Here is a 25,888-nt window from a genome sequence, read left to right on the forward strand (position 1 = left end):
CAATTTTAAACTAGCTTCAGATTAGAAGTATGTCACTAGCACAAGAATACTAGTATCCTTAATTTTGCAACGTTTAAAAATCATACACTAAGAAAAAGGAAATTGTTAAGGAACAGGCAAGCAAACAGGTTCTTAGTTGCTGATTTCTGTCAGTCCTCAAACATTCAAACACTGGAAGTCCTGTCATAGTCTTCGGTCTCAGTGAAGTGCAAAGAGTCATCCTTTACTATGCCTAGCTCTGTAAAATACTAGTACAAACCCCATATCTCTTATTTTCTTCAACTATTTTATATTCCACCAACATGTGTCAATTCCTCTTGTGGTTCAACACCTTGCCCCTGTAAGGTGTCATATTCTTTCAACAACCTTTAAGCATAAAATGCAAAATCTGTCTCTGTGGGTAACAGGAAACATCTCTACCATGTTTATTTAAGGAAACACCAGTGAAGTATGGTTCTTAGTACCTATTTAATGTTCCTTCAAATAGAGGACAGTCTCCTATGTCTGAAAAGCTTGTAGGATTGCTTATCTCCTCATGAACATGTTTTGTACTTGAAATATCTATTTTAAGGCTGCATTTGATGGTTTTACATGCACAGCTAGCAACGACAAAGATTTGAAATGTCCAACAGGAACTACTTTCACCTTAAGACCAGCATACATCCGTGCACTCTGTATCTGAGCAGCCATACAGAAAACTCAGATATTACTTCTGCTATCTGGAGTTATTTCTTCGAATAACTTCCTTTGTGTTTTGAAAGCATTGAACTCCTCACCATTAAGTTTGTAATTTGAAAAAAAAATGGCTTTTGCATCTTATCCCTCTCATCCATCACTCACATACGAGCTAACAGTAATACTCTGTTTTTTTGTCTAGTGCTGTACCAAAATTTGGTTTCAATCGCTTCTTAAGGGACAATATTATCTGCTATCACTTCTCCTAGTTATTTCCACAGACAAAGTTGCAATACAAAGCATCAAACAGAAGGTGAGATACTTGTAGGAATGAGTACTACCTACCTACCACAGAGCAGTGGGTTGCACTAGTTCTCATGGCAAATGCCCACCAAGAGCATCAAAGAAATGAAGCAAAGTAACTTATCCTACTGAGATATTTTGTTAGGTCTGCATTTTATGTTCTAGATCATTTCGTGAAGGATTGCTGAAGGTAATAAATTCACTGACACACAGGAAATGTTCAAAAAAGTAAATGGAAATAGCTTTTTGGTTGTGTTGGATTCTCTTATACAAGGGATTAGTCTTAAATCTCACAAGTGAGAGACTTCTGAATGATTTGGTTTTAAACAAACACAAGGTACAAATATGCAGAAAATGTATGACCTTCAGGAACAATTCCTGTATCAAGTCTGAAACTAATTCTCATCACCGTGCATTATTCTGAGGGACACATGCAAGAAACTGCACACACACAATCCCACTCTGTGCTAGAGCTGGCACATGTTTTTCAGTATCTTGTTGGAAAGGTACAGGACTCAGCCTCTGAAGGGCCATCAGGCAAGCCTCATGAAGCTGAATTTTATTCTTTCACCTATAGGCAGGCTATGCATACCCTCTAACCCAGAGAGTAACTCAGAAATGCAGAATCAAACTGAGTAACCTGTTTCACAGTTGAACATTTCTTCATGCTAAGATATTAAAGCATATTACACCCCTGACATTAAAGGGATCACAGTATTTTTAGGTGGCCAATTGCTTCCAGTTTATGAACAAAAATATGCTTAAACCTTTTGTGTTAATATAAGTGATCCTGGGGAAATATAAGATCATGTGATCAGTACTTTTTTTAGTGAAAACAGAAAAATTGTTGCAAACTCTTTTATCATTTAATCTAAAACTCAGTCTTCAACACCACGCATAATCACACAATAGAAAAATGGCTAAATGCCACACAAAAAACACTTTAAGGCATACCTTAGGCATATTTGCAATTTATATTAAGCATTTTCTATCCTAGGCTATTACTATTAATACAAAATTTTGAAAACTTCAAACACCTGGTCAGTGTAGTAAACAATATCTTATCTTTCCCACGTATTAAATCCACTAGTCATACCTCCCCACCAAATTCTGCGTTCATGATGCACACACCCCTTTTTATGAGATGCATGAATTTTAGGTAAATAAAATATTTATGGTAAGCACTGAAAAAAAATTTCTTGCCAATGCAAGGCACAAATTATTTATCCCTTTGAAGGCTTACTGTCTTCATTGCTTCAGAACGTCACCAATGCATACAATATTCTGTATGCTGAACATTCACTTAAAAAAATCCACACTGGCAGTGAAACTACACACTACTGTGTTAGCCAAATTTGCAAAAAGGCAGAAATTACTTTAAAAGCTCACAATAATAAAATGCATCCAACGTCAGGCACTTTTTGAAAAGAAAGAAACAAACAAAAGTAATTTTAAAAAGTCCCACCAGAAAACACACAACTGATGAACACCCCCTAAATGGTCATTTAGTTTAAATTACATGAAATTACACAGCTTGGTATTCAGGCAAAACCATCAGCATAACACACTTATTTTCACTTATTCCTCCCTTAGGACTTCCTTACACTGTATTTGAAATCTTATTCTATAGCAGAGAGAGACAAACAGCATTGTTCTTACCCAAGCCGTTCCTTGGTACTGGCTTCCATTTGAATTTTTGCAGACACCTATCCACCCAGAGAGCTGGTAATAATAGCACATGATGCAAACACCATGGTAGAAACAGAATCAGTGTTGCTGCACCTTCTTTCTCAGCACTACCTGAGTGTAGCTAGCTGTAAATCTGTATCCGTGAATTTCTGGATCATTGCTGCAATACCATTGGATCTGCCTATACAATCCTTTGAATGATCAAGCCAACTCATTACTACGGCATTTTCCTTTCCTTTAATAGCACTGAGGGCTTTGTTTCATTGTTGGGTTAGGATCTGCTAAGTTATTTCTTCTCCCTCACCTTACAGCTGTGGCAGAAAAGATTATGCAGAGCAAAAAGAAACAATAGCTAGCTGATATTATGCATTTGTATAGGTAAAGAGAAAGCACTGAAAACAATTTTTCAAAAGGAACAGCTGTGGAAAAGGAGTCGGAGCTCTAGAGGTAAATGAGGGAGAAAAAAGGAGGTAGCTGCTCCTATTGAAAACCAATTTTTATTAAAATAATATGCACCAAAATGAGCTGAGAATGACTTTACAGTTTTTATCTATACCTTAGCGTTGCCAGAAAAGGTCAAGCTGATAGCTTTTCATAGACTACCGGAATTTCACTAAGAGACAATTTTAATTGATCCACTGGTATACATTAACAGGTGTAATGTTACATGTAATGTAACAACAATGCAAGGGCAAGGATGGCAGATACAATTCTGTCTTACAGACCACAAAATGGGGGTAGGGGAAACCTGCTCGTATTTTAGGACAAGTGTTTGCCTTCTCTTTCTTTTTAGAGCTAGAAGTTACAGTCTTAGCTCCTCTAAACTAAACACATTTACCTACAGGTGATAGTGTCCTGTTCTAGGAGTTATTACTGCTCACAGCAGCAGAAATATCTGTAATGCTGTCTTACAAATTAAATGCATTAAAAGACCATCAAACAAACAAAAACTTTCTATAGAAACAAAAATTGCTTCTCAGAAGTCTCATCTGATCTTGAAACTTGAATGTCAGATCATCATGTCAGGAGACGAATTATGTTTATTTGCTTTACATTCTGCACCTAAAGTTTGTTTGGGATCGCCAACTTAAGAGGGCAAGCATCACTGGATCGCCTTCTAGTCAGAAAGAAGCCCAGCACCCACAGTGCTGCCTCATGGGAATCTATCAATTGACTACAAGAAAGTGATCAAGAGGTTAGCTTCCAAATATTTCCATGACTGAGGGGGCAGGGAGGGATGGCAAGATAAGGAGCTTCCCTAGTGGTCTTTCTTTCTTAAAACATAGATTTTACCTATCTACCTATTATCAATGCAGCATCTGAATACTGATCTGTGTATCCGCACATATTACTCTACAGATGCAACAAAGCAACAGAATAAGCACAAAGGAAGAAAATCCAGGCAAAGTTGACCATCTGCTTGAATCTCAGGTGCCACAGGATACACAGTGCCAAGATGAAGCTCATCTTGCTGGCTCACCATCAACCCACCATTGCCAACAGAGCCTACTGCTCTGAAAATAAGACAGGTTACATTTCTAGCCACTTTATTATCTTATGTGTATTTTTAAAAAGAAATATGAGCATAGCCAAATGTTTACATTTTTAACTTATCATTATTAAGATTCAGTAAGCCAATAATCAATGTTTCAAATCAGGTGTTTTTATCATCTGAGTAAGGTGAGCAGCTTTATCTGACACCAAGTTCTTAAGTTCAACAGCAGATTGCACTGCACATGGACAGAAAGGGAGACACAAATTTCCCATAAGGACCCATATTGTGAAAGCAAGACATGCCAACTCCTTAGGTTACTATTTACCCACCTGAATAAGCATACACAGTTCATCTGATCCCTAAAATGATTACAAAATAATCCTATGTAAGCATATCAAGCCATTCCAGCATGAATTTGTCACAATATATATGAAAGCTTAAAAACTGGCAGCAAAACAGTCAGATCACAGGCATTTAGAATTGATCACAGTCTGACTGAGAAGGCAGAAAAATAAAGTATTGGTTTGCAGTAGAAGAAAAATCTCACACTCTTTTGTTCAACACTAATGAGAATCCATAGCAATATAAAGGGTTATCAGATTTATTTAAAGTAACTTATTGGTTAGACAGTATTTTTAGATAAAAGTTTTAACATGAGACCATTGCATAAACTAAGAATTTGCTATGCTTGAATACTCCTTATTAGACTAATAATTTGTATCAAATAATCAAGCTGAGGTCAACACATACAATAAATACAGTGTACAAAATTGATCACCTGAATATGGCAGAGAGCGGTACTGCCAAAATTCAATATACAGCATGTAGATACAAACAAATAGATGTTCACCATAAAAAATACATAATTTTGATCTCTTCAACTTTTCTGCTTGAAAGTAGGTCTAAATAAGGCATGCTGACAACAAAATAGAGAAAGAACCTCCTTGAAGAGCTAGCATATATGAATAATAATGACAGCTCACTGGCAGTTTTACATGAGATGAATAAAAATTTCACTTATCTTGCTACGGAAAAAGATAAAAAATAAATCAAACTGCAAGTAGGACACCAGATCAGGCCAGATGTTTATGGGACTAACACTGCGTCACACAAATATTGGCCCAGATCCAAAGAGACAATTAGGACACCATGATCCTAGCAAGACACTCCTCCTAAACTTCAGACCAATTTACTTGAATTTATTACATAGAGAACTTACAGCCTATGCTGGAGGCATTCTGAAAAAACTAAAGTCTCTAACACCACAGTGCATTATACTTAACATTTAATACTTTGAAAGCACTGCACTGCATCCCATGAAATAAATTATTTATGTGTAAGTAAAAAATTACATAACCTCAAATGGTTAAATCAACGCAGCCACCAGGAGCAGAAGACAGTCTATAAATGGCAAAAGTAGCTCTAAGTCTGATACTGTCCTTAAATTACCACATTTTCAAGAGTGGCATCCCAAAATACAGGACACCTTGCAGTGTCCTACAACCTACAGTATCTGAGCTGATTAAGCACTGACATCAGCAGAGAAGCTTCTGCTCTCTAAAAGCATTGTTCACCACTGCAAAGTGCAAAGGAGAAACAACTATTTCATAATACCATTGTGAATATATAATTTTTCCTTCACCTTCAAGGAAATTTATAGGAAAAAAAAATGTTGTAGTTTGACATACATTCTGAAGCAAATTTTCATAGACAAAATCCAATAAATCTCACTACCACATTCATGATTTCAAGGACTATTAGGCAGAGATAATATACTTACAGGATTAATTCAGTTAACTTCAGGTATGTAAATATAGTCCTTGTGTAAAAATAAGTGCTGCTTCTTTCACTCTTTTTCCACCGTGCGCACACACAAAAAAAAAAAAAGCAAAAAGATAAAGAAAAGCATAAAAAGTGATTCTGTTTTATTTCCCAATATCCATGAGATTTCATTAATGAGTTATCAAGCAAAAAGAATAAAAGTTTCCATGCCAGCAGCTGGCAACAGAGGCACTCTCCATAGCCGAATTCAAAAGAAATGTCAGTGAGAGTGGCAGCAGCTACAGTCAGTGCTGGAAGCTGATGCCTCTGCAGGAAGAGGATGCTGGGAGATTCTCCCAATCTGTGCTGCAGCCTAATTCTAATCCATCACTCCTAACTGCAAGGGGAAAATGGAGACATGAGGAACGCAAAGTAATCTATATTTAAAGAAAAAAAAGGAGTCACCTTAGTATTTCCTGAATATATAAAAAAAAAGAAGCCACAATTAAAGTCAGACAGATATGCTAATGAAACTGCAGTAAAGTATGTTAAAGCAGCTGCAGGAAAACTAGATCAAATATATGAGAGCTGATAGCAAGTAACACTGAAGAAAAATAACTAGCTCATGTTTGATTTTCTTTATTTAATGGTACTCAAACATCACTTTTTTTTAATTAACCCTTTGACATATTTTCCCCCAGAAATCCACGTTTTTAGCTAGAGTTCCATGACCAAAGAAATCACTAACACAGAGAGCTGTTAATAAACAGTTCTCTTCATGAATATCAACTGCAATAGAAGAAAGCAGAGTCAAAAGCAAATCAGCTACAACATAGTTTCATTCCTTTGGTCTAATCTCTCTACATGAGATATGATGAAAGCTCAGTACATGGGACCTAAGCAGCAGAAAATTAAACTATGTCCTCCACTATTATCTTCAAAAGGTATTCTTTAAAGCTGTACCAACTGGACTAATAGTACCTATTTCTAGCTATGTTTACTGTTATGAATTGAGATTTACTCACAAAAATGTCTCAAACAAATCTGTTAAAGCAAAATGCAGGAAACCTCACATCTGCATTTACTTATTTCAGGCACAGGCTAAGTAGTATCAGCAGTAATACTTCAAACTAATTTATTTAAACCATTTACTTTTGTTAAAACATTCTTATTTGTAACATACTGGGAAAGAATTGCATAGTATTTCCTACAACACCTGTGGGAACCAAGGGCTATGAGCAAGTAAAAAAGGTTTTCTAAATCTTGTAAACTTTTCAAAGAGGTGAGATTGACACCTGTAATTTATAGACAACAGGCACCTTTAAAATCTGGACATTCTACCTTTTCCAGGAAACTCGACCCAGTAGTGTCAGTTAATATACTGACAATATTAGAAACAGGGAAAGTAAAAACGCCAGGATTTCTGTGACCTTGCCTATATATGAAGAATAGAAAACTTTCAGTTAAGGCTGCCCTGTCACCCATATAAACATACAGTGCTCTGTTTTTTACACAAGTTTCAGACAGTAAACACTTGATGGCTGAGAAACTATTTTCTAGAAAAAGCTGTGAGTCAGGAGAACATTTCCACAAAGATGACAAAAGCAAGCTGTCTGTCTGCAAATATCAACCCATGCTCAAAAGATTTTCCCTGGATTGACTTAAGGAAAATGAACTAATACACACTCATTACACCTTCCACTCAGACTGATTCTCAAAATACACTTGTGACAGCATTTAATCATTAGGGAAACAGAGGGAGGGACATGACACAACTATATCAAACAACCAAAACAACACTACTGAAAACCAGGATTTTTTTTTGTTGTTGTTTAATGGCTTAAAATAAACAAACAGGCAAATCTGGATTTCAGTCTGTTTTCCTTAAAAACAATCCTACTTCTCAGCATCTAACCAATTTACACTTTTTCTTCATCAAGACTTAGAACTCATCTTTCCGTTTTTTTATCTAAAGCACTTATGTCTTAATGTCTTAATGGCTGTACCACCAATCCAAAAGTCTACATCACTTTCCAAGTCTCAGAAGTTATTCAGACTAGGCAATTCTTGAGCTGCAGGGCTAGAAATAGTGCTATGTAGTCTTTATTAAAACACCAGACAAACATTACTTTCCGGAAAGACATTTAAAGAAAGAAAACACAGATGTGATCATGCATTCCACCATAATATCAAGATTCCAACATGATACTTAAATAAACTCCAGAAGTCTCCAGAAAGCGCCACCCCAAAAATATGATGTGATTTTAAAGCTATAGTGTTAATTAATTTGTAATGAAAGAACAACCCACAGAGCAGTAAAGAAATATTTAGGCCCAATTAAGACAAATTTCTTCTGGTGAACAGGGGATAAGAGAAAAACATGCTGTGGTATCTTTCTGTGCACCAGCCTTTCAGCAAAGGCTTGCAAAAAGACTAACAGGGTGTGGAAAACATGAAGTTTTGGGCACTTCATGTACAATGTCTCTGAAACTGTTTGATTTTGGGTTGTCTACCTCCTCTCCTCACTTTGTAAGGAGGTATGAACACAAGTGGAAATGCAAATTTCAAAGTGAACAGAAGATATCGATACAAACAACAGCACAGTGCAGCCTGAAGTATTCTACTGAAATCCAAACACAGAGAAATCTTACAGCACAGGCAAAAAGTGTTGTGGCAATAAACAAACGTGTTAAGAATGACATAATTATTTCCCAATGAAAACATCTCCAAGATTAGAAATTTATAATCTTAGAACTGCTTGGAGTGGGGAAAGATTAGAGAGATAAGGCTACTGATCATTACTGCCGTTTCAAATCTTGAAACTCACAATAGTGCATCATATTTTTATATTTCTGCAGCTATGAAAATATTATCTTCTAGACACAAAAAATGCCTTTAATGGATTTTTTTTCTACTAACCTTGAGGGTCAAACATAAGAAAATAAAATTTGGAGGATTTCAATTGCCACTGCAGCTTCTCACCATTCTCAAGACAATGTCAGAATATGAGTTTAAACTTACAAAGACAGTAAATTTCCAAAAGTTGTTGGCTCCCTGAATTAAAATTTTAATTTAGAGCCATTTCCTTAACTGTTCAGTTTCATTCACTGACAAAAAACTCACAGGTGCAGATGTAACTGAAATCTTAACTACACATCTAAGATTACAAGGCTAACCTGCTCTAACTTCCTTAAACACTTCTGGCCCTTAATCTATCACCCCAGTAATACCACACAGAGCTGCTTTGGTAGGATCAAGGATTAACAGTATACAGCTTGGGTAGGCAAAGAAAATGTGAAAGAGAATCAGTGAAGCATGTCTCTTTTTGCTGAAATTTATAAAGACAAAAAATACCAAAAGTTCCCTTCTTGATCAAAAATCATCTGTCCACTTTGCTTACAGAATGCAAGCTCCCACTTTTCCAATAATTCATGTTTTAAATGTGTTTAAATGAGATCTCACTAGCTTTCTACTGGTGACATAACTCAGGGTCTGGCATCTGAAATTTCCATATAAACAGCACAACATGAAGACTTCCTCTGCATATGAGCTGCTTGCAGCAGTCAGACTACTGTGTTTCTTCCCAATCTCAACTACAAAACATCTATAAAATGCCCACACAGCTATCATAATACAGTGCTAAATGCTGCTATTCATTTGCATAAGCCTCTGATATTGGGGTAGTAAATAAAGGCACTATCTTTGCCTTGCAATCTAAGAAGGATTGCACAGACAAACGTAACTTGATGGCTACTTATTCCTTTCACATATAGATGACATTTTAAGGAAAGTAAAGTAAGTAAAATGAGATGGACAGAAATAAAACAGAATTAATATTACATACATGTTCTAAACAAATTGAGAACTTCAGGAAGATAAAATACATACAGGAATCAAAATAGCAGTGGCAAGGTCACTACATGCCAAGCATTATACAGTGATGGTTAAAAACTGTTGAAAACTCAAACTACTTTCAATCTAGTTGTAAAGCCCAAGACAACATAATTTAGAAAATTACACTCTGGCAACAAAAAACATGAATATTTGCATTCTACAAAGAGATTTTTAGAATAATTTGAGTAAAAATTAAGGTAGTAGAAATACATTGAAAAAAAATTCAACGTAGAAAATTATCTTGTTCAGTAAGGCTAGAAGTAAAGTTGTAGTTTTTCCCCAGTAAGATTTAAGTATTGATGAGGCATTTTTAGCAACTGAATAAAAGAATAAACCACACACAAATATGTTCCATCTACTTATGTTTTGGAACCTGTAGATGCTTGGCAGGCATGAGGTAACTTTGTCAAACACATCCGCCAAGCCCAAAACTTGGGAGCAGACGCTCCATTGGAAAAATGGTAAAAAGCAGCCTACCACCACAAAACCTCTTGGCAGAGGTTTCAATTTCCACAACAGAAATCACAGTTTGTCTCCAGTTATTCAGTTCCTTTTACAACAGAACATGCTAATCAAACTAGTGCTGAGTTAACAGAAACAAGTAATGGTGAATTTACTTTGACATATTCAATCTTTGGAAGATTGAAAATGGCATAACTAGTGTTCCTATCATACCAGTACCTTGAAAACTCAGTTACTTTTACTGGCAGAGAAGACATTACATGCTAGTGCTTGCTTTAAGCAAAATGGCAGAGTGACCTACTGTAAAAGCCTTTCTTCAGCTTTAGCAAAAAAACAGTGAACAAAATTTACAGTAAATAACTCTATTTAAAGGTTTCTTCATGTTTCTACAAAGCAAGTATTTTTTGATCATTACATGCTTTGGAGTTGCTGCTTATATCTACAATAGCTACTATGAGTAGAAGATGACAGAAGAGTCTAGACAGAGAATCTAATACATTTAAACCACTGGAGCAAAGACTGACTTCTTCCTGGGCCTGTCCTCAGATATGAGCAGCACATGAGGTTTAGGGAAGGATTTTACCACACTAAGGTAACTCATTGTCCTTTCAACATCTAACCTGCACAATCTGGTATCTATAGGTAAGCATTAATATTTAAAGAATAAAGCCAATTAAAGTCAAGTTGGATTAGCAATAGCACTCACTAGCATCTACTGGTGCAAAATACAGAGCCGTTTTACCCTGCACATATTTCACACTAAGAATTGCAGTGGTGTGTGAAATACTGTGAAGATCTGCTTGTTACACATTCTTTCCCAATTCTGTAAACTAACATGTCAATCTGACAGAACTGGAACCAAAACTGACCTCAAAAGTAAACATGAGTATTTGTTGACACAACTCCCTGTAAAAAAGGTACATTTCAGATAATTCAATTGGATATAACTAACTACAACAATGCACTCAAACCAATGCCAGGCATATCATCACAGAGCTCTTAACAATGCCACCTTCCTATCCAAAATAAGGGAGAATGAAACACAGCCATAGAAAAATTATGAAAGTGAATGTTACCAATACCAAAATCAAAAAAATAGAGACAGCTTCCCAGAAGCTTAAACCACTAGCCAGTTATTGTTTCAATATAGTAATGAAAAAACTACAATTGATTTTGTATTCATAGATAAAGCTCAGGAACAATCAGTATGGCATTGGATTTACAAAAGGTTTTCCCCTCAGGGAATCTACTAACATCATTTGAAAACTACGATCAAAGCATTTCAAGAAAGATAAGATTGAAGACATTCACAAAACATTCCAAGATCTTTTTCAGTTCCTTAGGCACATTTTTTTTTTAATAGCTGTATAGTCAAAAGAATTTGAGAAAGTAGAGTCTAATCCAGGGAAGAATCCTGCCCAGATACAAAAGAATATAAACACTCACTATGTTCAATGTGATGTTAAGTAACGACACAATGTTTTGTCCCATTAATATTCTATCATCTTCTATATAATGCTTATTGCAGATGGAGGTAATACCAGCCAGAATAAAAGGACATCCTAACTTCTATTATAAAAAGTGTATGTGAGACAGCTATGAACACAGAAGAAGACAGTCAGGAAGAACAAATCAAAGCTCTGCATGCCAAAAATAAACAGCCATACCCAGCTCAGACATCAACGGAAAACAACAAAACCAATTTCTCATAGAAGGAATGAATATTGGGTAAATATTCTCATATGGTATTTCAAAGTTACTCTTGTCCCTGTCCCAGGGGAAAACAGTGGCCAAAGAGATGTTACCTAATCATACACAAAGCCTTTGGCAGTCAAAGGAAGAATAAGCAACCATTAACATGCAGAATTCTCAACTTGAACATACTAGGTTTCCTTCTGAGTGTCAGGAAACAGTGTTTAATTTTTCTCAGCTCTACACAGATCAGACCTTACTACTCTAGGTCTGGCAAATCTGCAGAGGGTCCAGCAAACCTGCAAAATACAGTTTGCCAAGACTATGGATGTTTTGGCCATGAAGTTAACCTTCTACTGGGTCCAGAAGTGTTTTAGCAATCTGAGGATATCAGCAGAAGTCCCCTTCTCATGTGCTTCATGGCACAAAAATTAAATAAAATTCTAGAGAAAAACTAAAACCACTTATGAAGAGCATAATGTGTTTTCATCACAGTTTAAGAAAGGTGTTGCTTCGGCATGATATCTTGTATAGTCAGAGAAGTGACTATTTCACTTCATTGGGGAAAGTATCTGTGCAGCTGTATAAGACATAGCAATTTCCATTTGAAAATCTTGCTTAGATGGTTTTGCATAATGTATGATCCAAAGCTTTCCTAATAACATTGTGACTATTTTTTCAGCATGCAAAAATGTCTAGAGCTGTCAGTATGTAACTAAGTTACTAGATTTCTATTTTTAATTCTTTACAATTTTCACATTTGTTCACAAATATTTCATCACATATATCAACCTAATTACATTTCCATTTCTCAACTCCTGAGGACTTTAACTGTTCTGAAAAACATGAATATAGTCAGTGTATATAAAATTATGCTGTGTGGTGTCCACACAGTATTCCAGCTTTGTATAAGGAGTATTAACAAAGACACATTTTAAAAAATTCTACTTACACAGGGATGTTTTCATAGGCATCTTCGAAGTTTTCCTGCAGAAGAAAAGAAAAAGTTTCTATTAAATGCATATATGTTTTGTAACATAGAAGAAATTTACCATTACCAGATAGCACTTACTTCTTCAACAGACAGTAATTACCAGAATATTCACAAGTCTACTGACTGTTTGCTAAGCTTTCACTGCAAATCATTTGTACAGAGAGATTTCCCATCGACCTACTACATCAGACTACAGTTAAATTAAACCAAAGATATTTTCCTTTTTATATTCTAAACTTCCACCATGTATAACACAGAAGACAATGCAGACTTTTGCCTCAAGAGTTTGTGCAGCACATGTGATGTTTTCAGGACAAACTAGCTGAGCAGTGTATCTACACATGAAACAAAAGGTGTTCTGTTCATGTACCTGGCATGCAGGTTGGCCAGAGTACATACAAGACATGATAGATAGTGCACACATGCAGCCAGCTCACATGTGTGAGCAGTTATGTGAACAGCTTAGTCCAGAAATCTAGAAGTTGTTTCTTTCCACTTAGAACCAAAGCTCTTTCAACCTAGGTTCAAATTTCAAATTGAAATAAAGGAAGAAATCCACAAATGTAAAAATGAGAACAGATCAGCTCAAAAATCATTTATTTCTGTATCCAGCTTCCAAAACTGTGCTCTAGAAGTGTGTAGCAAGGACAAATGGGCAAACAGCCCTCCCTCACATATACCTCTCTACCTCATACTTTCCAGCCTCTGGCAACTCTGGGAATTCCAGACCAAAATTTGGCCATCTTATGATTTTCAGTAGATCTCTGTTCTAAATACAAGCCTGATTTCCTCAATACCATGCAGACTTTGTTTTATTCATGACTTAGAACATTAGTAAGGAATTTCATGAGCCTGATACCCATTTAATGCAAAATAAGACTTTCTACTTGAGCCTGGCTCCAGCTAGCTTTTTTTAACAATCTCCAGCTTTATTTATTCAAAAACAGTAAAGAACCAATTTGTACTTGATCTTCTCTTGACACTTAAAATTTTGAAAGCTTTTGTTATGTCATCAAACTCATCTCTCCTCTGAGCTCATGACTGCTACCTTATTCACTCTTCAAACCGAAACTATTTTCTACTTTGTAACCGTGATTTCTACTCTTTCCATAAGAAAAACTGGAAGCTTGATGGAACAGACTTTTAACATATGCCAGGAAGATGCCTGGAGACTAACCCCCACTTCTGTACAACCCTTTTCAGTTAGCTGTAGAGAGTTATAAGATCTCTCCAGAGTCTCCTTTTTTCCATCCTAAATACCCTCAGCTCCATCAGCCCCTCCTCACTGGATTTGTGCTCCAGACCCTTCATCAGTTCCATTGTCCTCCTTTGGACACCCCGCAGCACCTCACTGTCTGTCCTGGAATGAGGGGACTAAACCAATACAGAATACAGAATTTCAAGGGTGGTCTCACCAGTGCCAAGTACAGAGGGAACTTAAAAGAACTTGGAAAAAGCCAATTAAATTATCCTCCTGATCTGAGGAGAACTGGAGTTTCAAAAAGCTGAATAGAAACCCACAGGAACATCCTCAACAGAAATTCTGTTACCCATGTCTCACCCCAGACACTGACGGATGTCACCAGTCTTCTAATAAACTCCTTGTCTAAAGACTAATTGCCTCCTTGAGACACTTGTGGAGACAAGAGAAGAAATTAGGCAGAATAAACAAAGCAGAACACACTTACAGCTTTTTGAGGACAATTCATCTCTCCTAAGAGAACAAACTTGAAAAGCAAAAGTCAAGGTACTTTTAATTGTCAGGTACTTAATAAAGAATAGTAATGACTGGAAGTTCACATGAATAAATATCTGTGATGTGAACCTTTTGCAGGCTCTTTCAAACCTTCATACAAGAGCAGCACCTACTTAACAGGAAGAAACAGAAAGAATTTGCATTCTGTCTAGGTAAATGCTTCCTTTGCCTGGTAGCTTCTGAATTTTGATTCCTGTCATTCACACCAGTCAAATGACTGTCCAAACATTTAAAATTATGAAGTACAACCTTAGTGTTTTTCCCCAAACACCAAGATATAAGGAATAGTCACAGCCTTTCAAGGGACTCCTAAAAGGTGCTAAAAACAACATCACTGAAGACAGCTTCTATGCTAAAAGAAATAAACTAACTAAACAACAAAAAACCAAACACCCAATCTGAAAGTTCTTTCTGAAGTTTCCTGTGTCTTCCTACTCCCATTGCATGCAAAATGGGTATTAGAAAGTATTCAAATTGGTATCTTGATCCCATTTCCAAAGACTTACACCAGTCTGCAGCTGATCCCACAGACTCTCAGAAAAATGCTGGAGGCAGTAGAAGAGAAGCCCAGTCATTTTCTACTCCATCCCAAGCCCATTACAACAAAAATGTGACATCATCCTAAGAAGTAAAGAAAGGGACTGCAACAGGGGTAACTAGAATAGCTCTGTCCCGATCAAGGTCTGGGAGTGATCACATTCCTACCATGAAACAAATTATTTAAAAAGTACTCAGAACATATTCACTTTTTTTTTTCCAATAGTCTGGTAAAATCTGCTTGTAAATTAAGCCTGTTCAACAAAAAGATTGATGGAACTGTTACATAAAATACACAGCATCTTAAAGGCCTAAGGCCGTATTTAAGATTCAAATGTGCATACATATGCATATACTATATGTCAATATAAAAAAATATAATCAAGTGATTGATAAAGTTTGTCTATTCTTCAGAGTACAGAAGGAGACCAAAAGTATTGTCAGACACATTCTTGTACATTCAATTAAAGGCTAGTACAGTTTCTACTTTCAAGTGCTTATTCCAGCACTGCAGGTTGTAGCTGACACAACTGAGATGTCACAACAGTTTCCAGAGGTACTTGTTCATTTTAGCCTACAGCAAAGAAAGTGTTTTTACTTAGCACCACTGAAGACCAATGCCAGGCATTGGCCACAGCTAGTTCCTTCAAGACTGCAGTGTGACCTCCACATTTCAGCAAAGAACACCATTTCCATCATTTACATGGCTGAAGAGACTGAGGTGGATGCAAATCCTTCATTCATTTCCTTCACCTGATCCAGGTCTGTCCTGGAGCAGGTCCCAAAGGACAGGTTCCAACCCCAGAATGTCTTTGTTATAACAGTGTCCTGTCCACAGGACATGCACAGAGCAGAAATCCTCAAGAAATATAAACGATAGTTAAAGCCACAAAAAGGACCACAAAGCCTTTTTTCACATTCTACTCAGAAAATGCAGTATATGAATACGTAAGCTAGTACCAAGAGAAACAGTTTAATAACTATCTCGCTCAGTACAATGCTGGTTAATGCTGCAATACACAGATTTTTAGTGCACTTCTTCCAGAGTACACATCCATCCAAGAACTAAAATCACATAAATAGAGGTAAAACTGCCACTAGATGGCATTACTCAGACTTTTCCCACAGATTTCAGAAAATCATCAGCGCAAGATTTAGTAAAATAAAGCTGCCTCAAAATTATGTTTCTTGAATTGCACAGTCCTTTTTTTTTGTTGTTTGATCATTGCATTATTTCTTTAAATGTTTATTATGTATCATTTTCAAGATGCAAGCAGGCTTAAAACGACTAAGTTTACATAACTTAGAGATACTAAAGCTTTTGAGGCAAAGAAAGTCAAAGAGAAATAAATGGACACAGTATACTAATGTAGAAAAATGGAAGAGCTCCTGCACTCTAGCAATGAGAGCAGAAATGTTCACAGCAGACACTTTACTTCTCAAGCCTTACAAAAGCAGCATGAACAGAGGTTCTTCAACTAATATAGGACATCTATCAGTACCTACACTTTTGTTCTAATGCACTGCAAGAAAGAAGAAACAACTTATTATTATGCTTGCTTATTAGAGATCCTAGCATCAAATGTGAACTCTACTTTCTTCCATATTTATCATAAGTCAACTCTAAGGAAATTTCATGTGACTCTTGAACGGCTGTTTTAACTTCATTAAACATTTTATCAAGCTAAGTGTTTAAACACTGCCCTTTTCCAAGTGAACCAGGCCAATTTGACCAATGTAAAGAATTCCTTTAAAATTCACATTTATGGCAATTATCATAACAAGTAGGGTATGAAGCATCTAAAATTCGCCCCACCAAAAACAACATCACTTCAGTAAACTAAATCCAATAGTATCTAGATACACCAGCCACAATTCAAAGTCCATTCTGATTGGGCAAAGGAAAAAAAGCCCCACCAAAAGCATTATCTCAAAAGTATAAACATAACATGAATTATGTTGGCTAAAAGTTGGCAGACTCAGCCAAAATAACACTAGTATATATTTTGCATGGGGGAGTATGCATTAAACCTCTTTTCCCTTCGTAATACTGAACACAGGAAAAATATGCAACCATGGGAAGACAATGGGTGAGGTATAAGAAGAAACTGACCTACAGCGCTTATAATATGAACAGAAACAGTTCAGAAGAAAGACCTTCCATATAGTCTTCATTTCAACAAGGATACCAGTTTCCAAACAGCTTCTCTAAGTCAGCAGTCACCACGCACTTTTATTACCAAATGGAACACAATATAAATATATGCACCTTTTTCCCCCCTTTTCTGTTATGAAACTTTGAGAATATTTGTTTCTCCTTAGTCTTAGGCAGGCTAAGCCATTAAAAATCATTCAAAGAAACTGGTGGCTAAAAATTTTACATTCCAGGTCCACAGAAGTGATAACTTAAAATCACTGTGCATTTAAAATTTACCAAACATTATAGCAGCATGAAAGCTCCTTAGCATATTACTCAAGGATACCAAACAACAGCATGCTATCTCTCTCCTTAGTTGACTTGACTGAACTGAGAATTGCTAACAGAAGGTGGAAAATAACAAAGAACAGCAACACAATTAGTGAAACTCCCAGATGTACAAGTCAAGAAGGCCCTTGCTCAGGTGAAGACCCAACCCTGTGATTACATAACTTGTACGGAAATCCCTAACTAAACAAAATAGAGGGACTATTGGCAGGTTGCTAACACTGAACTCTGTGTACAAATAAAGGCATGGGAAGTCTGGAAGGGCATGCTTGACTTGTGGAATGCCACTGAGCATCCACGCTTGTGCAAGTCTGAAATAAATAAATAATCAATGTCTCTCTAGTGTAATTATTAGCTTGCTGCACATCAGTTAACGAATCTGATTTTTGTGGGCTACACTCAGAGGCATCAAATATCAGAAATCACTACTTCACAAAAAAAGAATGATGTAGATGAAAACCAGAGCAATTCACTGGTCTTAAATTACAAAAGTTTTGCCTGTTAGACCACTCAGACCAAAATAAATGCATTCAGCTATGAAAATGGGATTTGATTCATCTGCAGTTAAAAGTAGTAAGATAACAAAGCTACACACATCTACAAACTACAGACAGTACCTGCACAAACTAAAAAAAAAAAAGTAGTTCTGAGAACTTGACTTAAAAAACATAATCTGTTATGGAAACCCTTCCTGCATATTAACAATTGAATGACAGTGTCACATAAGGACAGAACTGTTGCTTAAATGGGCAGTTGTAAGAGAAAACATGCAACTGCCCATTTAACTCAGATCTGCATATTTTCCCATATGTTAAGAAACAAAAATACCCAGCATGACAGCAGGACCCAAAAGCTAATTTGTCACGTTATCTTCAGCTAATTTATAAAGTGAATGATGTAAAGAATTAGCACTTTGATGAGCCAAATAAAATTTGGACTTCATCTCAAAAATATAAGATGCTTTTCACTTCCTTATATTTCTGTAGGACTGACAATACTCTGCATTATAAAGTGCTTAAAAATCCTAACTTTTTAGCTACTGCTTCATTACACTTATAGCAATTTCTCACAGAAAAGAAGTCTACCCTACAAGCCAGCAGAAAGTAACATAGAAGTTGAACTACATCTTATGTTTACTGTCAAAAAACCCACAAACATAGGAGAGAAACATAATTTCAATGTTGTCTTGGCAGAGAAATAACTTGGGGGAGCACAGGAAGGAAAACGTACTTCCAACTCTTCATCTCTGTCAGCCACACATGCTTTATTTGACACTTCGACACCAGATCCTGGTATTAACAATTAATAGCCTAGGAACAGAAACACATGAATAAAACCCAGTTCAAAGGGGAAAGAGATGATGAAGCTGTTACAAAACAGGAAAATTATTTCCCCTTGCCAGAGACAGAAATAGCCTGGAGGCTGCAAGAATGGAATGGAAATGCACAAGTTCTGCTCTACACAGTACAACCAATTTTCATATGAAAAGTAAAAAGTGAAATTTATTTCTCTAAAAGAAAAAAATGCACATATTTTTCTGGTTACATATTACTTCAGATTTATTGGTTTGAACTATAAACATAACTCATCTACTTTTAAAAAATTCTCAAGATTATTTGCCTAAAATACCAGTGTTTTTTTCCAGAGAACTGAGTGGACAGGCAATGGTGGTTGTTTGGAAGAAGCTGTGTTTTCCACTGCCAATGAAGAACTTCAGTAGTCAGAAGCCCAAGATTGGACTTGATAATCTAGACTTACTCATTCACTCTCATCTAAATAGAACATGCTACATTCAAGACATGATTGGGAGTCATGCTTTAACAAAAAAAAAAAACAAAAACCAAGCTAAAAACAAACCACAGAAACAAAAAAAAAAAAAGACACCAAATACAACAAACCCAGAAAAACAACCACACACCAAGAATAAATGAAGAACTGGTAAGGTAAAACTCACTTTTTCTACAAGTTAGGTTAACTAAAGTGCTGAAGAACAATTAGAAATTAAAACAAATTTCAGTGTCATCTAGCTCAAAAATTAGATGTCAGTAACTGCAAGAACAAAGCTTTCTCCATTACAGTCTGGAAAGCAGTGGCCTTTTGATGCTGCTGATCACCCAAAAATTTCCAGAAGATACAAGAAAATTGAGTCTTAAAAAAAAAGATCTACCCTCTATTCTCTACAAAAAAAGGACATTTGCAATGGAAGCAACTGCTGTAATTACGAGCAGCTAATCAGCATGTTATAGAAAGTGGACAAGTTCTACTCTGCCTTCAGCCACACAATTCTTAGACAGCCATATTGTATAAACCAGGACAGCACCAAGAACAAACCACAACCAAAGGAATTGCAGTCAGACATTGTCAGTCAGCCTGGTTGCATACCAGAGACAGCCTCAAGATGAAGGTTTTTCTGAACCTACTTATAAAGATAAGTCACATTTTAATAAACTGACATCACTCTCACCTGCTGTGAACAACTGGACGAGCTCCTACTGTTTTAAATGACACCCCTCCCTCATGACTGAAAAATGGAAATCAGCAGGTTCAGTTCCACACTCACCAAGGAAAGCATTATGACTACTTTATGTTCAGATTCATGTCCAACATGACGCATGAGAAAGCAGCATAGTTTCAGCTAAAAGCTGGCTATACACCAAGACACCTTTCCTTACTGTTTACAGTGGCACCTTCTTGTTATTGAACCTGCAGTTGTTTCAGCACAGAAAGCACTTCTAAGAGGCAGGAGAATAGGGCAGTAGCATAGAACTTCACTGCTGCAATAAAGCTTTGATCTTCCTATCTGATCACCTTTCCTGTCTGTCTCACACAAATCTCCTTGGTCATCCCCAAGACCCAAGGAGTGTCATGTAGTTTCTATTTGTTTGAAAGTGGTACCAGAAAAAAACAAACCAAGATGCAAGAGAACAAACAAACCACATACTCAACCAGGAGTTCAACATTCAGTACATTTGCATAGTTGCAAAGTGCATTCCTTATATAAAATATCTACAAATATTGCATATGACTCTATTCTTGGTCAACTTCATTACACAAAACTGATTCCCAAGCAATCCCAAACTGAAAGGCAAATACAAACAACCACCTTGCCTGGACAGATCCTCCTTTTCCAATTGTAGGAAGAGAGATTTGAGAAGAATGTGAAGGCAACTAAGGAGCCTGAGAAGACTGAAAGAATACGTAAGCATTCTTCTCTAAACAGATACTACACAAGGGAAAACACTAAGTTTGTCCTCCCTAGCCATAAGAAAGATTATTCAATCAAATTAGTTATTGTTGCAGCAGACAAGCCTCTAAGTATGGCAAGAGTTTTGTGCCAAGCTCATTAGTTTTTGTAAAATCTTGTACCATCATTCAGTCATTCCACAGAAACTGCAGAAGACCCCACTGAAATCAGAAAGAATTTGAGGATGCTATTTATTATGTTTATAAAGTTAGCAAGAGTTCTGCTACATCTTTCCTATTATAGTCCTAATAATTCCAACACCATCACCAGTAACTACTAGGAACAGCTGTGTTTTCCAAGACACAAACATGGATGAGATACCACTGCTGATGAAAGACCAATCTGATAAAGACTTTCCTACTTTCAGCCACACAGCTTAACAATAAACTTTTAGTAAACTTCTGTTGGCTTCCAAATAAAGATTATTCGGTTATTATTTTTCATTTGGTAAAAGAGATAGACACAATGTAATTTCAGAGACACAAATAGAGAGTACTTTCAGACACTAACTGAAGGTAAAGCAGCACAAACAAGTGTTTACTTTCTTAACATGCTTGTAGGCAGTCAAGGCATGAGCAACTTGAAAGTCACTAGCCATACTGCAACTCAAACCAAAAAGCTTGGTCTTTCCCAATTTTGCAAGGAAGCATTTCCCAGCCAGTGACTTATCTATTCTAGTTCAGAACTGGCTCTCTCTCATCAAGTTTAACTTTCCATGACTGGGTAACACTCACAGAATCTTCCACTCACTTTAGCCAAAGGATCACTACACAGTTTGCTGATAACAAAACGTTATCACTTCAAGAGATAGGGTAGATAAGAAGCCAAGATACTTTTTGCCCTCACTTGAGTCAACATAACCTACCAAATAAAATAAAAGTTATGTGAAGAGGAAAGACAAACATGGTTGGAAGATCCATTTAAAAAACATCAAAAAACAGAGCTCTTCTTGGAGGTGGAGTATCATGCCTCCTGTCTCACAAGGGTAGGTCTATTTAGCAGTCTCATCTAACCTTCTCACCTTCATTCCCATACGTCTATGTTTGTGATGTGACTGATGAGGCAGAACTCAACAGCTTTTAGTTACATATAACTTACACATATCAGGATGGATCAAACACAAAGACATAGTGGAAGTCAAACTGCAGTTACAACTAAGAGACAGTCTTGAATCAATAAGAAACAGACAAAGTGGCTTCTACTTCCCATTAAAGTAAAGTATAGAAAGCTGAGAGGAAAAGCACATTGTGTTGTCCTGGACTTTACTAAGCCATTTCATATTGCTTAAAGATGCCTGATACTTACTGCTTCCAATAGGTACCTGGAAAAAACCATAATTATGGTTCACTATGCACTTAATATACACTATCCAGACAAAATCTAATTACATCTTCCCTGGAGGGATACTTTGACAGTGTTCCAGAATGCTTATCAACCACAATGTAATCAACAAACCTAAATCTCATTAAAGACACATTATCTCGCCACTGGCGATAATAATACTTTCCAGAGATGACCCCAAGCTGGGGAACAGAACAGGTTTACCTCATATTAAAAACAATTTCCCTATAGCTAATAAAGGCCAGCTTTCCCTACAGCTAATAAAAAAAAAATTAAGGGGGCATTAAAATGAGTATCTTAGGTTTTAACCTTCTTCTTCTGTCCTCCTCAGGTTAAATATGCTCTTGACTACAAAGCTGGTCATTCATTCATTAAGAATGTGACAGCAGTTGCTACATATTTAGCACCACAAGGTTCTATTTTATAGTGAAAAGCAACTCAAGTTATTTTTCTTAACTGGTTCATTTCCTTTAAAAGAAGATCTTGCTGCAGTAACAGTAATTCCAATAATGCTGTTTTTGATAAAGTTGTTTATACTTCAGAACTTCAAAGTCTCTGTATTTTCTGATCCATCAGCAGTACTAACTGCAGTAACAGAAGAGACCTTTAGAAGTCAACATTATCTAGAGTTAAATGTGGCTGTAATACAAGATTAAAGCAGTGACTTTTGTCCAGAGCACAGCTTGTTCTCTCTGTGAAAGACCGGCTTCCATCTCTTCTGGAAACCACTTTATTTTCATTATTTTCATTAACAGAAAAGCATTGTCTCAAGGTTGTGGCAATTTAACTTCCTTACTTCATCTCCAGTATAATATTAACTAATTATCAACTGACTTATACATGCATTCTAGAGAGTTCATTCTTTCCATCAGAAAAAAAAAAGCCAAACACAGAAATAAAGTGTCACATTCAGATCAAGTATCACATTAAATTACACTAGGCAAAATCAGATCTTGAATTAACCAGACAGTAAGCTAAAGTGTTAGTTCTTCCTGGGCTACTTACAGGCAAACACAAAAAGAACAGATTCTCATTCAAGGTTACAATAATTCTTACCAAGAAAATAAAACAGAAAAACCCTACAAGTAACACAAAAATTTAATTAACATAAAGTAATAGCCTATTAATGCCCCCTAAATTCTGGTGATGTGTCAAGTGTCCATGAAAGCCTACAGCTTTCCTCCTTCTGCCATGACTCCCCCAATGTAAATTCCTCATCCAGTCCATCCCCAACCAGAGCATGGTATTTCTTCAGGGGGTGCAGGACAGCTGCAGGATCCAGAAGACACACACCAAATGAACTACTCAGGTGCACTGAAAGCAGCATGTGTTTCACAGCTGGAAGTTGTAACATTTGATAGACATTGTCAGACAGTCGTAATGCCACCCCCCACCCCGCATGCACACCCCCCATACAGCTTACTGACGTCAAGGGGAATTTATAGCCTTTGAAAATTCCAGCTGGCATGTAATAACAAGGACGGGATTAATTTACAGTTGTTACCACATTTGTCACTCCTTCTACCCAAAGGGTCACTTTACCATAAATGTAAGTTTACAGTATGTCACTGCCTCTAGGCAACTGTTCATACATACATACACACACACCACACACAGAGACACACAGACACACACTCCTCTTCCTCCCACTCCTGAGTACTCATCGGCAATCAGAGCACTGGTTCCTCTGCAGCAAGCCCACACCACAGCAAGTGTAGAGACACTTGCTCTCGTGACTCACACACTGCCAAAGGAAATCCTGCACAACCATAGGATGGTTCAGTCCAAAGCACTGAACCTCTCCTTGCACACTTCTTCCTTCCGCCCGCACCCAGAGACACAGAACAGAAAAAAGCCAAACACATTACATGAGGTGTAGAGAACTTTTTACATCATGGAAAGGAAAGTATCAGACAGACAGTTTTTCCAGGCTTCCAGGAAACTACTTCTTTTATAGCCCATCTCTACCTATTGCTGGTATCCTTATCCATTTTCACTTTAGCCCACAGTTAAAGTGGGCTAAATTTTTAACAATTTGTGAATGCTGTTGCACAAATTTTTGAAATTTCACACGGATTTTTTAATTACTTCTTCAGACCACAAAAACACTTACCAAAGGGTGACTATATTTTAATGTTAGAAAGATACCATTCAGGCCAAATTCTGCAACTATTAAAATCTAAGGTCAGTAGCTACCAGACCTCACATACATAAAATGAAGAGACAAAGTGCTATGGTATTATCTACAAAGATACAAACCACAAAAGTAATATAGCATCTACTGCAAAGACCAGACATAAAAAAAAAGAAAAAGGATCATAGACACAAAACTTCCAGTCAAGGACAAGAGTAGCATGTTTCAGAGACAGCTGCAAAGGCAAGCCCTATATCCTTGGTTGCCATCACAAGATGTAACCTCAGCTTCCCCTTCTTGCACTCTACCTGTCCTCCTAAGACCAGAGGACTTCCACAAACGTCAAACACAAAGCAACACGTTACATGGGTCCAAAATTAAAAAGAAACTAAGCCAAAACATTAACCATACTGCATGTCAGCTCTTTCAGTGATGCCACATGACTTCCTTTCTCTGCTCCACCAGACCACACACACAGAAACACTGACAGGAACTCAAGGCAACGGTACAAACCCCACTGGCCAAGACAAGCTGCTTTATGTAGAGAAACTAGCTAACACTGGGCCACTAAGTTCCACGTTGTAACACAAACTACTCAGAGAAAGCACATAAGCCACTTCTACTATGTAATCTCTACTCTTTATCCCCATGATGTTTTTTTAGTATTCCTTCAGTTGTGCCCCTGCACAGCTACCTGTGATGACACACCTGTAAGCTGAACATCCTGGCTGATTCAGCATCAATCCCCAGTGCAAAGCACCATGAACGCAGAGCTGTACAGTCCATACAGTAACTCCTTGCCTACTTTCCCTTACAGACTGGAACATTCTCCTCTTCACCCCCTCACACACACTACTATTTAAAATTACAAGCACTATTTCAATGCTCCAGTGTACAAACTCACAACAAACAGGAACTGAGAAAGGAGATAGGAGGAGTCCTTCACAGAGGAACTCTGAACTGCAGAAGAGAGTAAATACAGAGCATGATTTCCAGGAAGATCCTCCTACCTGGGGACATGACCCTATATTTCTGTTTCAGTTCACAAAAAAAGAGCAAAGCCGGGAAACCCACACTTAGTTTGCACTTCCACTCATAACATAACTTAATGAACTCAGATCCCACCACTGAAATAAGTAAAATGGACTTTTAAACAGCCTACCATAATTTTTATTTTTTTAAACTTGGATTTTAAGACTCCTTTGGCATCACTTGCTAAGAACTACATTGACTCTGAAGCTTAAATACACAACTTCTGCCATCCCTTCAACTCAGCATGACTTGAAATTACATTTAGCAGAAGATACAGCACTATAGCAAAGCTGTATCAAACTGTGTATGCCATCTTCTAAAAGTGAATGGCCATGAGATATCCCATATTTTCCAGAGTTATAACCATATGTGGCACTTTAATCCAAGTGACATT

General features: G+C 36.9%; 1 protein-coding gene across 2 annotated transcripts in view; it reads right to left on the reverse strand.

Moving 5' to 3' along the window:
- TTC39B (tetratricopeptide repeat domain 39B) overlaps positions 1 to 25,888 on the reverse strand; it is a 76,182-nt gene that overhangs the window by 38,454 nt on the left and 11,840 nt on the right. Inside the window, exon 2 of one of the 2 annotated variants that reach the window (XM_015615172.3) lies at positions 12,924 to 12,958. In XM_015615172.3, coding sequence (XP_015470658.1) covers positions 12,924 to 12,958 — 35 coding nt within the window. Of the gene's footprint in view, positions 1 to 5,942; positions 6,169 to 12,923; positions 12,959 to 25,888 lie in introns of those variants that run through there. The other variant, XM_015615171.3, reaches the window with a different exon arrangement.

This window comes from Parus major, chromosome Z (genome assembly GCF_001522545.3).
Source record: "Parus major isolate Abel chromosome Z, Parus_major1.1, whole genome shotgun sequence".
Taxonomy (NCBI): Eukaryota; Metazoa; Chordata; class Aves; order Passeriformes; family Paridae; genus Parus; species Parus major.